We start from the raw sequence: 18,110 nt of genomic DNA on the forward strand, positions 1-18,110 counted from the left end.
TTTCTCGGGTTAAAATGGGAGAACCATCCGATGTTTGTTTTTGTTTTGCGCTGTGTATATTGAAATGAGTGTGTTAATGAGCTCTTAGTGAATAGGCAATTAGATGAGAAGGTAGACAAAGAAGAAGAAGAAGATTATCTATCACCGTTGCGTTTGTTGATCAATCGTGACCGCTGTCCAAACCTCAAACAATAGATAGATTATAAACTTGGCTTGGAGCATGCACCCACATTTAAGAAATATTGAGAGGGATAGATGAGAGAGAGAGAGAGAGAGAGAGAGAGAGAGAGAGAGAGAGAGAGAGAGAGAACTTGATGGTGGACCCCATTCACTCCAGTAAGTCCAGAGAAACCCCCTGTTGTCATCAGTTGTTTACAGCCCAGTCGCCCAAAGGGGGTTTTGGTGGTTGTTGTCAAGTACTATCGAGACAGCCACCTGTGCAGGGTAAAGAGCCGTGCTTTGTCCCGTCACTTAACTAACACTACACACTGACACAGTACAGGTCCTTGGGGCAACGTTTTGTGTCTCCCAGCCCTTTCTTTCAAAACCGTTGTTGTCTCGGGAACCCAGGCCCACCCCATGGTTATTAAGGTGTTTGTTGTTCGTTTGGCCCACGGGGAAGGAAAGAAAATAAAAGGAGACTGGTCATTGCAGAAAGTGTTATCGACACCTGGTTCAGTTCTTCACAGTCGTTCATGGCGTCGCCACAATGAGTTAGGGACAACAGGCTTGGACACTATGTCCACTCTCTTCCTACAGTCATTACTTTACATTGTGTACGGGTCTGTCTCGTTCACTCATGGGTGACAAAGGTGAAAGACAGTCACATGATGTGCACATAGCTCATGTACATGAGCATCATACTCAATGCGTGGAATTTTGAAGTGGACCCCGTTCACTCCGCTAAGTCCAGAAAATACCTATTGTTGTTCTCAGTTGGTTGTTTACAGTCCAGTTGCCCAAAGGGGGTTTTGGTGGTTGATGTCAAGTACTATCGAGACAGCCACCTGTGCAGGGTAAAGAGCCGTGCTTTGTCCCGTCACTTAACTAACACTACACACTGACACAGTACAGGTCCTTGGGGCAACGTTTTGTGTGAGTGAGACACTGTGTCTCCCAGCCCTTTCTTTCAAAACCGTTGTTGTCTCGGGAACCCAGGCCCACCCCATGGTTATTAAGGTGTTTGTTGTTCGTTTGGCCCACGGGGAAGGAAAGAAAATAAAAGGAGACTGGTCATTGCAGAAAGTGTTATCGACACCTGGTTCAGTTCTTCACAGTCGTTCATGGCGTCGCCCCAGTGAGTTAGAGACAATAGGCGTGGACACTCATGTCCACTCTCTTCCTACAGTCATTACTTTACATTGTGTACAGGTCTGTCTCGTTCACTCATGGGTGACAAAGGTGAAAGACAGTCACATGATGTGCACGTGGTTGGACGTGTGTTGCTTCCTTGCCAGTGGTCGGTCTGCTTGTGATTGACAGGTGATATGACCTTTCTCCTCAACTGCCTTGCAGTCTTGACCTTTGTCCTTAACGGGCTCTCCCTCCAAAAGTTAATTCCTTCTTTGTACACACACACACACACACAGACAGACACACACACACACACACACACACACACACACACACACACGTGTCCTAAAACCGAAAGAACGAGTGACTGAATGAAATAAGCAAGAACAACAAAATACCGAACAGAATCAACCACATATGTATCGAAGGATGCCCTGAACCCTCCCCACCCCCACAACTATCCCTCCAAGTGATTGGGTTTTTTGTGAATATCTCTTTGTCTCTCCTTCTTTTGTCATCTGTGTGTCTGTGTTCTGTGTGTGTGTGCACGCGTGCGTGTGTGTGTGTGTGTGTGTGTGTGTGTGTGTGAGAGAGAGAGAGAGAGAGTGTGTGTGTGCTTGTGTGCATCTATTTATGTGTTTCGATGTACTTGTGTGTGAGTGTGCTTGTGTGTATGTGCCTGTGTATATTTATTTATGTGTTTGGATGCATTTATGTGTATATATGTATATATTACACTGTGGAAATATTTCATTTACTGGAATTATGATGATATCCATTGGGAAATTGTTACCGAGATGAATCCCACACATAACAGCTGTTTATAGCTAATTATAGCTCAGTGGGTCACAAGAGCATCGCACTCACTGTGTGGGAAATTAAAGCAGACTCCATTTACTCGACTCAGTCCAGAGAAACCATTGTTGTGCTCGGTTGGTAATCAGTTGTTTACAGTCCAATCGCCCAAGTACAAGGGTCTTGGCGGATTGTTGTAAAGTACTATCAAGACAGCCACCTGCACAGGGTAAAGACCCGCTCTTTGTCTTGTCACTTAACTCTACACACTGGCACAGTACAGGTCCTTGGGACAACATTACATGTTTTGTGTGAGTGAGACACTGTGTCTCCCAGCCCTTTCTTTCAAAACCGTCGTCTTGGAAACCCAGTCCCACCCCATGGTTATTAGGTTGTTTGGTGTTCATTTGGCCCATGGGGAAGGAGAGTAAAGCAGAATGGTCAGAGCACAAAGTTCTATCAACACCTGGTTCAGTTCTTCACAGGCCTTCACGGCGTCGCCCCAGTAAGTTCGGGACAATAGATGTGGACGCTCGTGTCCACTGTCTGCCTCCAGTTATTACCAGCACTTCACATTGTGTACAGGTCTGGGGAGTGGCCTGTCCCTTTTTGACAGTGTTGACAGACTCCTGCCAAAATATTTCGGGGATGCCTATTGAAGTCAATTACAGTTTAGCTGCAGGGACCTGTGTGTGTGTGTGTGTGTGTGTGTGTGTGTGTACGTGTGTGTGTGTGTGTGTGTGTGTGTGTGTGTGTGACACTTTGTCTTCCATCCCTTTCTTTCAAAACCATCGTTGCCTCAGAAACCCAGGCCCACCCCATGGCTATCAGGTTGTTTGGTGTTCGTTTGGCCCATGGGGAAGGAAAGAAAAACAGCATGGTCAGAGCACAAAGTTCTATCGACACCTGGTTTAGTTCTTCACAGTTCTTCTTGGCGTCGTCCCATAGAAACAGTCCAAAAAAGAAAACACGTCATGCAAAGTAGAGCAAGGTAACACCACCAGAAGGACAAAGAACACCTGGTGCAGAACAGACGAAGAACTCAAGACCCCGAAGCACACCTGGGGAAGCTATACCATTCAGAGACTGGCCCCCCAAACAGACAAAGAGTGGTGGTTCTTCATTTGCTGCTGCCTGCATGTGTGAGAGGTTATTTTCACGCTTCAGCATGTATCAATTGTTTCCCTTTTCTGTTTCCAACATGTCATGCAGGACTCCCAGAAACCACACCACACTGGCTGTCTCTTTTCCAAATATCCCCCTCCCACCCTCCCCCATTATTTTGTCTTAGCTTATCTCTAGTGCTTCTGCACATGTGTAGTAATGAATCAAAACCTTAAATGCTTCATTATGTATGTATGTTTACATGAATGTATGTATGTATGTAGATAAGTAGATTGGTAGGTAGGTAGGCAAATATAACTACGTGCATGCATGTATGTGTGCATGTGCCTGTGTGTGTGTGTGTATGTGTGTGTGTGTATGTGCGAGGACGTGTGTGTGTGTGTGTGTGTGCGCGTGCACGCGCATGCACGTGCAAGTGTGTGTGTGTGAGTATTTACGCATGAAAGTGCACAATTATCTGTGTTATTTCAGGTGCGGCTAAGGACTAAAGGCCAGTTTGGAATTTCAGTCAGTGGTATCGTTTTTTTTTTCCAAAACAGCTTTTTAATCACCTTTATTATAACACGTAGACAATTGACATGAATACGAACATAAGAAAGGGAACGGAAAAAGACGAAACAGATTGAAAACACGATGAAAGCAAACTAAAGATGGTCATTGGCCTCCTTGTTACCAAACCAAACCAAACCAACATTACGATTCGGCCCGATGTAGCATACTCCGTAGCAAGCGCCGGGCTGAGATCTCATACCGGCGCGCCCGATGTAAGGATCCTATATCGCCGCAGAACCGATATGAGACCTGACATGCCGCCTTCACTGTCCCATAGTATCGGGCAGACCGTTTCCTACGTCTGTGGTTTGGGTTGGTATTGTCGGAGAATCAGTGGTCAACACGCACAGAAGTAGCAACGTTGGACTTAACTTTAACCTTGCAGTTGTGCTTTTTAACAAGAACTGGGAATGTGCGCGTGCACACACACACACACACACACACACACACACACAGCGCACACGCAACACACGGTGCAAGGGAAACTTTCAGTTAAATTCAAGTCTTTTTCATATAATCTTAACACTTGTCTAAGTGTTGTCAAAACAGGGGGGAAAAGGGAAAGTATTTGGAATAATCTGTGGTGTGGTCATGTGAGATGCACACTGTTCAAAGTAAAGAGCTCTCTCTCTATATTTGTTCCTGTGCGTGCGTGCGCGTGCGCACGCGCGTGTGTGTGTGCGCGTGTGTGCGTGCGTGAGGAAGAGAGAGAGAGAGAGATAGCACGCTGCGTCCAGGACCACGGTTTATCGTCTCATCTGAAAGACTAACACCCAGATCACCACTCAAGAACTAGTGGAGGTTGGGGAGTGTAGAAATCCCGGTACGTTTGTGGGACACGAACTTGGGACTCTCGCTTCCCAGTCTGCCACGTTACTGCTGTGCCTCCGGTCCACAATGACTCAAAGCTGTCATCCAAAACCTGTTTAAGTTCCCGATGCAATATCTACTTTTAGGCTTCTGAATGTATACCCATGGGGCCTACAGTTTGAAGAAGCATTAAAAAAAATAAATAAATAAATAAAAAAGAGCACTCCATATTTGCTGTCGATGGTTTCAACCTGTTTCTTCAAGGCTGAGTTCTTCTGAGTTGAATTCTTTTCAGCTGGATTTTTTTTTAGGCTGGATACGTATAGGCGGGATTCTTCTACACTCACACCTACGGCTAGGCTGGATTCGTTTACCTCGGGTTGTTCTAGGTTGAATTCTTCTAGGCTGGATTCTTCTGGACTGGGTTCATCTGCACGCAGCTCAGCTTGAGCATGCCTCAAGTAGATCACATAACATATATCAAAGTGACCAGTAATATGTGTGTGGGGTTTTTTGGGTTTTTTTTTCCAAGATGCGGTGTGGCGTTTATGGACCGCACGCTTCGGCGCCTCATTGAAACCGAAATAGAAACGGCAATAGAATGGACATTCTCGCTCATACTCGCTCTGTTTCTCTGTATAATTTCATTCACAACACGCCGAAATGAGATCTAATACCAGCACTTGCATCGACTTTGACGACCTGTTGGCTGGCGTCCTTTAGATCAAGCTGTTCAAGGCCTGGGCCTAGGTGTCAGTGCAGTTTGTAATGTGCTCGCTACCAATGAATATAACACGCTGTGATATCCAGAGTGAAGAAAGGAACTCTTCCACAAACAAACGTTCTTGTCACGTGACGTATGTCTGTGAAACAGTCATTTCCGTTCACCTTCCTGTGTTACCATGCTGCACGTGCATTGTGGCCCAATTCCAGTCTATTCATTGATCGTGTGGTTCATGGAACAGATTCCTTATCCATCCCATTCTCGGACATTGCCCTTTGCGAGCAGCCCAAGCTGGTGAAAGATCAGTAAATGAACACCGAAGCTCCCTGACTAAACACTGTAGTTGTCTGTATTTTCAGAGCCTGGTTTGCATATGGATATATATAATCGTGCTGCGTAGAGCACCACACAGTCCTGTCATGTGGTATCAAACCTGTGCGATCTTCATGGCAGCTTTAGCATCCTCGCCATCCCCATCAGTGTAAGGGAAAATAAAATGTTCAGAAGTCTGCTATCCTTATGCAACGTTCTTGTGCTGACCTCAGATTCAGTACCCCGAGCCCCATTCCATCCACCACCACCCTTCCTATCAGCCACATTATCATCATCATCATCACTGCCATCATTATCATCGTCGTCATTGTCGTCGTCATCGTCTTCGTCGTTATCATCATCTGATCGTCGTCGTCATCGTCATCATCATCATCATCACGATCATCATCAGTATCATTGTCGTCATCATCATCATCAGATATAAAGATGTTTTCTTCATCATCATCTAATTTTTTCTTTAAATTATCTTGCCGTTATACAGTGTTCTCATGCTGACCTCACATTCAGTACCGCCACCTCCACCCGCTTCCCCCCCACCCCTCACCCCCACCCTCCCCCCCACACACACACACCTTTCCCCCAAGCTTCAGTTCTATGCTTGTGCTGTGTAATGTTTTGTGTTGAACGTTTTCAGTGTTCGCGGGTGAGTTCACGGGAATGTCGCTGGAGGGACGTTAAAAAAAAAAGAATAAAAACAAAACAATTAAAAAAAAAAAAAATAAATAAAAACCCAAACGTTTTCAGTGTTAACAGTTGGATTCAAAGGGCTGCCACTAGCGGGACGTAAAAAAACAAAACAAACAAAACAAAAAAACTATTTAAAAAAACACGTTTTCAGTGTTAATAGTTGGATTCAAGGGGCTATCGCAAGAGGGACGTAAAAAAACAAAAAACAAAAAAAAACACGTCTTCAGTGTTAACGGGTGCATTCACAGGTCTGTTCCTGGAGGGACGTGGTGCAAATGGAGGTAAGTTTTGTGTTTAACGTCTTCGTGTGTTGGCGGGTGCATTCACGGGAATGTAATGTGGCTGGAGGGAAGTAGTGGCGCCAATTTTTGTGTTGAACGTGTTTAGTGTCTTTCGCTGGAGGGACGTGGTACAAATGGAGGTAAGTTTTGTGTTGAACGTGTTCAGTGTGTGGCTGGAGGGACGTGGTGCAAATGGAGGTAAGTTTTGTGTTGAACGTGTTCAGTGTGTCGCTGGAGGGACGTGGTGCAAATGGAGGTAAGTTTTGTGTTGAACGTGTTCAGTGTGTCGCTGGAGGGACGTGGTGCAAATGGAGGTAAGTTTTGTGTTGGACGTCTTCAGTGTCCTTCGCTGGATGGACGTGGTGCAAATGGAGATAAGTTTTGTGTTGAACGTCTATGGCTGGAGGGACGTAGTACTCGTGGGTGTAAGTTTTGTGTTGAATGTATTCGTGTGTTAGTGGTTGGATTCACACGACTGTGGCTGGAGGGACGGAAAAAAAACAAAAACAAAAACAAAACAAAAAACACGTCATCAGTGGAAGCTGGTGGGTTCACGAGACGTAGTGGTGGTGGGGGTACGTTTTATGTTCAACGTTTTAATAATAATAAATAGTAATGATAGTATTTACATAGCGCTGAATCTTGTGCAGAGACAAATCTAAGCGCTTTCACACCAGTCATTCACACACATGCATAACTCTAAAATTGAAGAAACTGAAGACAAGGAAGAGGTAGGGGAGGGAGGCTATCTTGTGAAGAGGTGGGATTTAAGGCCAGACTTGAAAGAGCTGAGTGCGGAGACCTGACGAAGCGAAAGAGGAAGTTTATTCCAAATAAAAGGTCCAGAGACAGAAAAAGAGCGGCGTCCAACAGTGGAGTGTTTGAATCTGGGTATGCGTAAACAGAGTGGATCCGAAGCCGATCGTAGAGAACGAGATGGAGTGTGAAGGTGAAGGCAGCCAGAGATAGGAAGGGTGTAAATTCACGGGACTGTGGCTGGAAGGACACTAAGTTTTGTGTTGAAAGTGTTCAGAGTCAGAGAGTGTGTTCACGGAACTGTCGCTGGAGGGACGTAGTGGCGCTCCCCTCACACCAGCGGGAGACGCTCACTGAGCCTTGCTCCGCGACTGAGAGATCACCGTCGTCAGCAAGGGGGTGGACTTTGATGATGACGATGATGATGATATAGATACTTACAACTTATATAGCGCCTATCCCCCCCGGCCCCCCCTCCTCCTCGTCAGACACCAAGTTCAAAGTGCTTTCTCTAAGCGCTTTACAAACACGGAGTCATTTGCTTTGACGAGACCACAAACACGGAGTCATCATTTGCACATCAGGCTGCCTGCCTGGGTAGAGTCGAATGACAACTGCCATTGGGCGCTCATCATTCGTTTCCTGCATCATGACTTGATTTATTTATTTATTTATTGAATTACTGTCGTTCAGCAGAGTTAACAACCTATTGCGCTTACGCTCTAAAGGTCAATTTGTTCAGGGTTTGAGTCTTGCTTCAACGAAGGTTGCGTAGTTCGAGACGGTGGGAGGCGTTGGGGAGGGGTTCTGCGAGGGGGTGGGGGGGGGACGTGGGGGAGTGGGGGGTGAGTCCTGAAAGCCTACAGAAGGGGTTGGGAGGAAGGGGGAGGGATATTACGTGGTGCCCTGCGTGCGTATGTTGGAGACAACCATAGGTACCCCTCAGCACCACTGACTGAAGCGACGTAACAGCAGCAGTGCAGGTCTCCTCCGGTGGGTTGCCTCACGGCGACCTGACACTGACGGCTCCGCGTGCAGTGGTGTGCTGAGTGTGTAGACAGCGACAGGACAGTGTGGGCTGTGTAAGGGCCAGGAACACGCAGCGTTGTGGTCACGTAAAAATCAAAAACCCACCCACTCGACCCGACCCCACCCCCACCTCACCACTACCCCATCATAACCACACAACCCCACCAACCTCACCCCATTATCACCAGCATCATCATTATCACCACCGCCGCCGCCGCCCCCAACCCCCATCCCCACACCCTCCCCCGAACACCTGAGTTAAAACCAAAACCACCAAGGTCACTTGCTAACTCCGACAGTATCCAAGACACCTGCCATGATGTATTAGTTCTGCATTGACATTTCATCCTGTTCTGCGGAATGGTATCCGAGAGCGAGGCAAAAAAAAGTTATATATATATATAAAAACGCGCCTTGCTCTCTGAGACACACACATATGTAAGTGGGCACGCGCTCATGGACGCGTGTACACACACACACGTGCGCGCACCCCTGCACGTACAGGTATATGTACGGATATCAAAATCATTGAAATTATGTAGACACATGCCTTCACTCTAAAACTCTGTTCAAGTTTAGAATGATAAAGGTAATAATGATGATGATGATGGTGATAACAATAATGATACTACTACTACTACTGCTGCTGCTGTTGCTTTTATAATAATAATAATAATAATAATATGAATGTATACAGTGCATATTCTTTTAACAGGGCTCCCGGTGCTTTACAAAAAAAACGAGTAAATAAATTCACACGCATACAAGCGCGCGCGCGCGCGCACACACACACACACACACACACACACACACACATACACACCACAACACACACAACACAACACAATACAATACAAACATACACACATCACACCACACAAAACAACACACACATACACACACCACACCACACAAAACACACACACACACACACACACCACAACACACACAACACAACACAACATAACAATACAATACACACGTACACACATCACACCACACAATACAACACACACATACACACACCACAGCACACAAAACACACACACACACACACACACACACACACACACACACCACAACACACACAACACAACACAATACAATACACACATCACACCACACAATACAACACACACATACACACACCACACCACACAACACACACACACACACACACACACACACACACACACACACCACACCACACAAAACACACACACACCACAACACACACAACACAACACAATACAATACACACATACACACATCACACCACACAATACAACACACACATACACACACCACACCACACAAAACACACACACACACACACACACACACACACACACACACACACCACACCCTCACCCCCAACCCCAACCCCTCACACACAACATCACACATCGCTGCATGATAACAATGATAACAGAACACTACACAGTTTGACTCAAGCTGACCCCACACAGCAGCATCAAGGTGTGGTCACGTGATGCAGTGTGACGTGGGGACTGCCCTCAGCCAAGATCAACTCTCGTCACACCAGTATCCGACATCATGTCCTCCGAAGACGGAGTGTGGCTGCCTGCGAAGGACAACTAAAATTTTTGTTAAAAAACGGAGCGTGGCTGCCTACACAGAGTAGTAAAAACAACAACAAAAAACAAAAACAAAAACGAAAAACAAACACAAAACAACAACAACAACAAAAACCATAAAAAAACAACAAAGCAACAACAACGACAACATCAAAACAACAACATCAAACAAATAAACAAAGTCAAAAACGGTCGTGAGAGTTTCGACTGCGAGCGTATGTGTGTGTGCGTGAGAGAAGTATGTAAGTCCGTATGCATGCATGCATGTGTGTGTGTGTGTGTGTGTGTGTGTGTGTGTGTGTGTGTGTGTGTGTGTGTGTGTGTGTGCGCGCGCGTGCGAGTCTGTTCTCAGAACCAAGACATAGCGCACAAACGAACTTCACTCCTGGACAGACACAACGCTAATAAGAGCAGCCAGCCAGGACTCCCTCCCCCACCAACACCAAACACCAGGACCTCCTCCGCCCAGAAGCCAGCCACGTGAGGTTTTATCAGTTTAGGCGACGTGTGCAATAGCCGAGTGGTTAAAGCGTTGGGCTTTCAGTCTGAGGGTCCCGGCTTCAAATGTCGGTAACGGCGCCTGGTGGGTAAAGGGTGGAGATTTTTCCCATCTCCCAGGTCAACATAATAATTTTGTTATGTGCAGACCTGCTTGTGCCTGAATCCCCTTCTTGCGGGGACTGAGGAAGGAAGAGAGAGAAGAGAGAGAGAGAGAGAGAGAGAGAGAGAGAGAGAGAGAGAGAGAGAGAGAGAAAACAGAATGTGGAAAAGATATAGTACAAAATGCAAAATGGAGAGGGAGTATCTGTTTGGAATTAGACGTCAGTGAATGCTGGTAGGTGTGCGTCAGTTCTCGAATATATACCTCCACTCAACAACGTTCTTTAAATAACCTCATCTAAAGTTCAGTTTACTGTTAAGTTCTGTGCCTGTTATTTAGTGGGAGTTATGTTGGGTGTTATAGATGTCCTCGATGAACGTAGAAAAAAGAATCATTGATATCAAAATCAAATTTAGTCACATGAAAAAAAAGCTCGATATTCAAACAGGTGACCACAGTCCAAGCATTTCATCCCTGCGCAAGCCAACCCCACCCCCCTTCTCTCCCACATACAGGTCATCTTTATTGACACAACTTCCTAAGGGTTACCAGTATGCTTTCTTGGTATATTCATTGTCTTTAAAGGCTAACATCAAACACCTACATGCTGGCTTCCAAATAATATATATATACAACCTCCTTAGGAGTCACTGGTTGATTTTATTTGATTATCTATTTTCTTTGAACACTACCATAATAAACTCATATGCTTGGATTCTGTCAAGAACCACGCAACTCCACCTGCTCTTCTACCTTTTATTCATTCATTTTTAAACGATAACATTCAAAATGTAAAAATTGATACTTTAAAACTAGATGTCTCCACAATCACCAGTATGTGTGACGGGAGATTAAACAGGATAAATTTCCTTCACCTCTGTATGGAGACAGGGCAACAGGGACAATCGTCTAATATCACTTGAGGGCTGGATGTAGAAAAAGATAATAATAAATAAATAAATAAAATTTTGAATCAGTTGTTTTCACTCCACCAGCATCGTCAAATAAAAAATTCGATCACCTGAGGGCTGGATGGGAAAAAAGAAGAAGAAAAACACACACAAAAAACACAACAAAACAAAACCTGCGCATCCTACACTACCCTCGTGAAATGAAAAATCGTTTCGTTTTCAGTAAAAAGACGTACAACCGATGAACAAGAACCAGTGCAACACGTTCGTTTCCAGACCACACCTCGCCGTGCACATCACGCGCAGCAAAGGGTCAGGAAGGAAGGGAAGACAGCTGAGTGCTGTCCTGCTGTTTGCTCCCAGCAGCTGTTACCACAACAGCGGACGATCCGGCGGCGTCAGAGACAGCCCCGCAGTTGACCCAACCTAGGAACTCCTTTCTGAACTTGGTCCCCGTCATACAGTACAGGAAGAAGTTGATGGAGCTGTTGGTGTACCACAACAAGTAAGTCACCGCCGTCACCAACTCCACAGTCGCTGAAGCTTCGGGGTCTTCTTCCAGGAAGGGAAAGGCAAGGCGGTACCAGATCAGGAAGATACACACCGGCATGGTCAGCAAGAAGAACGTACAGGACAACGTCAGGATCATGATGGTGGTCCTGGAAGCGGTCTTCCGACGACGGTTGTCGCCGTGGTGCATGGAGCTATCGTTGGTGCCGGACACAGCACGCGGTGGAACAGCAGCAGCAACGAAGGAGATGGAAGAGGTAGCCTTGAACAGCGTGAAGGACAGGATGACGTCGCACACGAACAGAATGACGCAGGGGAGGAGAGAGGACGCGCACATGTCCATCCACGTGAAGATGTGTTTGTAGAAGTATTTGTACGCACCTGTGGGACCCGTGTCGCACCTGTTCGAGGTGGCGGAGATGCCCATGCCCAGCGCCAGGTGGAAGTTGATGGCGAAGGCGGTGATGACGAGGGCGGCGATGACGATCCAGGTCCTGCGCACCGTGCACACCATCCTCATCCGGTGCGGCCACAGCACCGCCATGGTCCTCTGCACCGTCACACTGGTCACCAGCCAGGCCGAGGTGGTGTTGATGGCGTACACCAGCCACTTGTGGACCTTGCACACCCGGTCATGTCACGTCCCGTTTTTAGTGAACACGCCATGTGCCATTTAGTGATCACATCGTGTCCCGTTTAGTGAACATGTCATGTCCCATTTAGGTGCAATAATTTAGGACGCTAAAATAGGACATTACAGAAAACAGGTCCCTGAATTCAGAAAGCTAAAACAGCACTTTATCGGTCGTCCTGTTTTTAGCATCTTGAATTATTGCACCTATTGGTTACATTTCCATGGTTTGTGGGACGGAAAACGGAGAAAGCAAGATGGTGGCACGTTAGTTTAGGGACTGAATACGTATCTAAACTGAGTAAGATAATGTACAAATAAGAGTCGAAATTCCCTGACAATGGGTTATAACATCTACTAATAGTGGTAATATCGTTTCATACATACACAAAAAATTGCCGGTAAAATAGGTGCAAAAATCTAGGACGCTAAAATAGAACTTTACCACTTCCTGAATTTAGGATGCTAAAACAGGACTTTACCACCGCGCCTGAATTAAGAATGCTAAAACAGGACTTTACCACCTCCTGAATTTAGAATACTAAAACAGGACTTTACCACCTCCAGAATTTAGAATACTAAAACAGGACTTTACCACCGCCTGAATTTAGAATGCTAAAACAGGACTTTACCACCGCCTGAATTTAGAATGCTAAAACAGGACTTAACCACCTCCTGAATTTACAATACTAAAACAGGACTTTACCACCTCCTCAATTTACAATACTAAAACAGGACTTTACCACCTCCTGAATTTACAATACTAAAACAGGACTTTACCACCTCCTCAATTTACAATACTAAAACAGGACTTTACCACCTCCTGAATTTACAATACTAAAACAGGACTTTACCTTGCACACCGCTGCATGCAGAAGCCGAACGTCCACACCAAAACCACGTCGAACCCACTCTCGTAACGCCCCTGTGTACAGCAAGGAGAAATCCGACACGGCAAGGGCGATAAGGAAGACGTGTTGCGAAGAGTTATGGTCCTTGATGCGCCTCATGACGAAGATGGTGGCGATGTTGGCAAAGCCACCCAAGAGCAGAAGTCCTGGCGTCCACACTTTCCAGACTATCAGGGAGGCGTGGTACTCCACGAAACACGAGAGGTCTGAGCATCTTGTCACTGTGAAGTTACCCGCGATGCCAGAACCCCAGTCTGAAAAGTTTGTCATTATTTCCCGGCGTTGTTTCCGTCCGTCGTCAGTCCCGCTTCGTCGCTGAGTGAACAACTTTTAGCTATGTAAAATCTGTGGATATTCGAGAAAAAGGGAAGCTGTGTAGAAAACGAAAGGCGGTGCGCGAGAACACACACACACACACACACACACACACACACACACACACACACACACACACACACACACACACACACACACACACTGACACACACCGCACACACACACACACACACACCGTGACACTACACTACACACACACACACACACACACGCACACACACACACGTTCACCCCCATCCCACCCCGTCAACTCCACCACACACACACGCACACCCATGCAGACGCACACAAGCACAAACTAACATTTAAGGTTAAACAACAGTGAATCAGTCCTGTTCTTTACGGCCCAGTTTTTTGTCGGAATGCCATCTCTACTGAAGCTTTGCAAAGTCAGTCTCTTAATGAATTCACGTTAACACAGTTTACTACGAACAGATCTGAGTGCATTCAGCATGCACTTTACTGCTAAATATTTAAATGACAATATTATAGCTTAGGGCCTTCTTTTTTTTTTATAATATGTTTAAAAAAAATTAAAAGGAAAGGAGGGTTGGGGGTAGCGGTACTTCCCATAGACCGAAGCAGTTCATCACATGAAAGAACAATGAGAACAGGAAAGTAAAAGATCAACAAACAATGAAGGGTGGTAACTCTCTTCAGTCGTACTCAAGGCACACAACGTCAAGTCAGTGCTGCTTATGCTGCCCGGATTCAGTAGGCGCATAGGTAAATAAAAGATACATTGGAACAAACCCAGACACGTCCTCAAAAAGGGAGCTCCGGTCTTGTCCATATACCGATAATTTGACATGTGCATACAGCATCAACGACAGAAGAAATGTGAAAACACGAATCAGCTTTTATTCAAGCGGCTTAACCTTTTAATACTGAATATGATGTACTACACCGAGTATAAGGACAATACAGAACAAACACATGGTTTGCCTCGATGGTCTTCCGACTCGAAATGAAAGAACAAAGAGGACAGTTCAACAAAGCTATGCCCACAGCAAAGCCTATACCAGAGAGCAACACCACGGAACATACTATAGTGACATGAAAAGGGCCATGGCCTTTAGCCTACCTTAACATTATATATGGAGGGGTGCAGGTTTCGTGGAGAGACAAATATTTGTACACGTTTTTTGGGGCTTTGCAATTATTTGCTATCAATACAGAGCATGTCATTTAAGAATTTATGATAATTTATATTTGTATTTCTTGTTATCACAACAGATTTCTCTGTGTGAAATTCGGGCTGCTCTCCTCAGGGAGAGCGCGTCGCAACACTACAGCGCCACCCTTTTTTTTCTTTTCTTTTTTTTGTGTATTTTTTCCTGCGTCGGTTTTATTTGTTTTTCCTGCCGAAGTGGATTTTTCTACAGAATTTTGCCAGGAACAATCCTTTTGTTGCCGTGGGTTCTTTTACGTGCGCTAAGTGCATGCTTCACACGGGACCTCGGTTTGTCGTCTTATCCGAATGACTAGCGTCTAGACCACCACTCAAGGTCTGGTGGAGGGGGAGAAAATGTCGGCGGCTGAGCCGTGATTCGAACCAGCGCGCTCAGATTCTCTCGCTTCTTTGGCGGACGCGTTACCTCTAGGCCATCACCCCACATAATATATTTATAGCAGGCCTAGTATGTCACATGCTGAAAGCGTTTTCTTAACCCACTCAGTACGGCCAGTCCTCTCTTCTCCTCTACACAGACCCCTCGGATGGCCAGTGGGGTGTCTGTATGACCCAACCTTTAGCTTCCGTCGTCAGAATTGTGGTATTCTTTGTCAACATTCACGTCTTCAGTATAAGAGCATTTCCGCTTGCAATATTTTGATGATGGTAATTGGGGTGAAACGCTGTTAACGTCGTCTCTTTCGCCGTTCGTATGGAAAGAGTTAAAATCTATGTGAAAGCAGATTTCTTTTACCGCACTGATGTCGAACGAAGTTGCTGGGTTTTATTACTTTCATGTTTTTATTCAGCTTCATACGTTTTACTTTTTTACTTTTATTTCAACCTTTGCCATGTTTATGTGTAAGTCGAATGTGGGCCGAAAGATTACGTGTGCAGTGTGAGTGACGAGGCGTGAATGCACAAATAATTTCCATTCGGAAAATTTCCATGAAGTAATATTGAAATTAACTGAGTTGAAATGAACTTATCTGAACTGATTTGAGTATGAACTCTTTTTTTCTTCTTTTCTTCCTTTTATTCAAATAAAAAGTACAAATATGTGTTTACAGATCACGCTGTGACCACTGGTGGAAGAGTGAGTGTTCACAGACCACGGGGCTGTTCATGGCGGAATGTTTATTTTATGTGGAGTGATGGCCTAAAGGTAACGCGTCCGCCTAGGAAGCGAGAGAATCTGAGCGCGCTGGTTCGAATCACGGCTCAGCTGCCGATATTTTCTCCCCCTCCACTAGACCTTGAGTGGTGGTCTGGATGCTAGTCATTCGGATGAGTCGATAAACCGAGGTCCCGTGTGCAGCATGCACTTAGCGCACGTAAAAGAACCCACGGCAACAAAAGGGTTGTACCTGGCGAAATTCTGTAGAAAAATCCACTTCAATATGAAAAACAAATAAATCTGCACGCAGGAATAAATACAAACAAAATTGGTAGTGCTCTAGTGTAGCGACGCGCTCTCCCTGGGGAGAGCAGTCCGAATTTCACACAGAGAAATCTGCTGTGATAACAAGAAATACAAATACAAATATTCGTTAGATGGACATCACAGTCTACGCGATAAAGGCAGCTGTACGCTGCAGGTCCTCCACGCAGCCGTAGAGCTTCCGGGTGAGTATGAACTGAAACAAGAATTATTTATGTGCACGTACGCGGCCGATCTTACTCACTGATCCTGGCAAATTTACGTACCAACTTAGCAAGCGTCAGACGCAATTATGAAAGCGATAAAAACGACAAGAGTTATTTGAAGGGGGATGCTGATAAGGAGACAGGCTTGTGCAGCCAACATAAACAAAACCAAGAAAATATTTCCTACATTTTTAGTTCCCACAGAGCTATTTTTGTGTGGGTATTGGTTTGGTTCATTGAGGTTTGGGTTTGCGATTGTCAGTATTTAATTCACTCTTTTTTAATGCCGTAAAAAGTAATTTTAAATCAGTAAAAATCCAACGACAAAACGAAAAATAAATAAATAGAAAATAAAAAAGAAAGGGGAAAAAAGTCAGTCGATATATCAGATCAGCTGCTGCTTCGTTAGTGCTTCCGCTGCAGTGGTGATGTATGATTGATTGCATGCCGCAAAGTCTGACTAATGACATGGGTGTGACCAAAGTGCTGGGCCAGAATAATGCTTAAAACACCAACCCAGTTGGCTCCAAAACTGAACATATAGGACTGAAATACACAACATGTATCTGAAACATAGCAGGTAAGTGAAAATATAGGAACATTATGTAGACGTCTTTTCAGTTTTTGTAATATTCTTTTCTTTTTTTTTCCCCCATACTTATTGAAACTCCCCTTAAATTTGTACCACTCACGTCTATCCAACTCTATGGCAATAAAAACAGAGCCACCACAGGAGTTCAAGATAATATATCGTGAAAGGTCTACACTTGTAAATCACTTCCTACTTTTACTTTACTCTCTCTCTCTCTCTCCCTCTCCCCCCCCCCTCTCTCTCTCTCTCTCTCTCTCTCTCTCTCTCTCAACAGCCGCCGTGGCGAAGTGGTTAGCGTCGCGAACTGACGGCTGGGAGGTCGCGGGTTCGAATCCCAGCGGAGGTGGGTTTTTCGGCCCGTGGCCGGCTCCTACCCAGAGTTGAGTGTACTGTGGGCTTAAGTGGGGAGACTTGGGACCACACAGTCGAGTGTCACCCACTTCAAGGATGCGTCTTTGGGTGTGTTGCTCTAATTACTTGACCAACACTGCAAGTGTTTGTATCTCTCGAGCCTGGTTAACACCGGGATTTCATTATGACAGGAAGCGTAGAGTACAGCCTTGTCACGCAGTCCCAAACCAAACTGGACCTCCATGGCAACATCGTCATCGTCATCCTCCTCCTCCATCATCATCATCATCATCATCATCTCTCTCTCTCTCTTTCTCTCTCTCTCTCTCTCTCTCTCTCTCTCTCTCTCTCTCCACTTTTTTTTTTAAAGTAGTGTGGCATATATGGTTCAATCCTCATGCTTCGACGCCTTCTTGGAAACTGAAATACGTGGAATCTTTCCGATGAAACAAAAAGCTATTAT

The 18,110-nt window shown here is 45.4% G+C and overlaps 1 protein-coding gene across 1 annotated transcript; it reads right to left on the minus strand.

Annotated features, from left to right (window-relative positions):
- Positions 1–11,808: 11,808 nt before the first annotated feature.
- LOC143290300 (putative G-protein coupled receptor 139) lies at positions 11,809–13,817 on the minus strand. The gene is made up of 2 exons (XM_076599651.1): positions 13,491–13,817; positions 11,809–12,624 (listed from the first exon to the last, which is right to left on the minus strand). The coding sequence occupies exons 1-2, from the start codon at positions 13,815–13,817 to the stop codon at positions 11,809–11,811; spliced, it is 1,143 nt and encodes a 380-aa protein (XP_076455766.1).
- Positions 13,818–18,110: the final 4,293 nt, after the last annotated feature.

The sequence above is a fragment of the Babylonia areolata genome, chromosome 15, assembly GCF_041734735.1.
Source record: "Babylonia areolata isolate BAREFJ2019XMU chromosome 15, ASM4173473v1, whole genome shotgun sequence".
NCBI classification, from domain to species: Eukaryota; Metazoa; Mollusca; class Gastropoda; order Neogastropoda; family Buccinidae; genus Babylonia; species Babylonia areolata.

Coding starts and splice junctions, on each gene's coding strand:
- LOC143290300 (XM_076599651.1), bottom strand. CDS start 13,817: ATGACAAACTTTTCAGACTGGGGTTCTGGCATCGCGGGTAACTTCACA. Junction 12,625..13,490: donor TGCATGCAGCGGTGTGCAAG/GTAAAGTCCTGT, acceptor CGGGTGTGCAAG/GTCCACAAGTGGCTGGTGTA.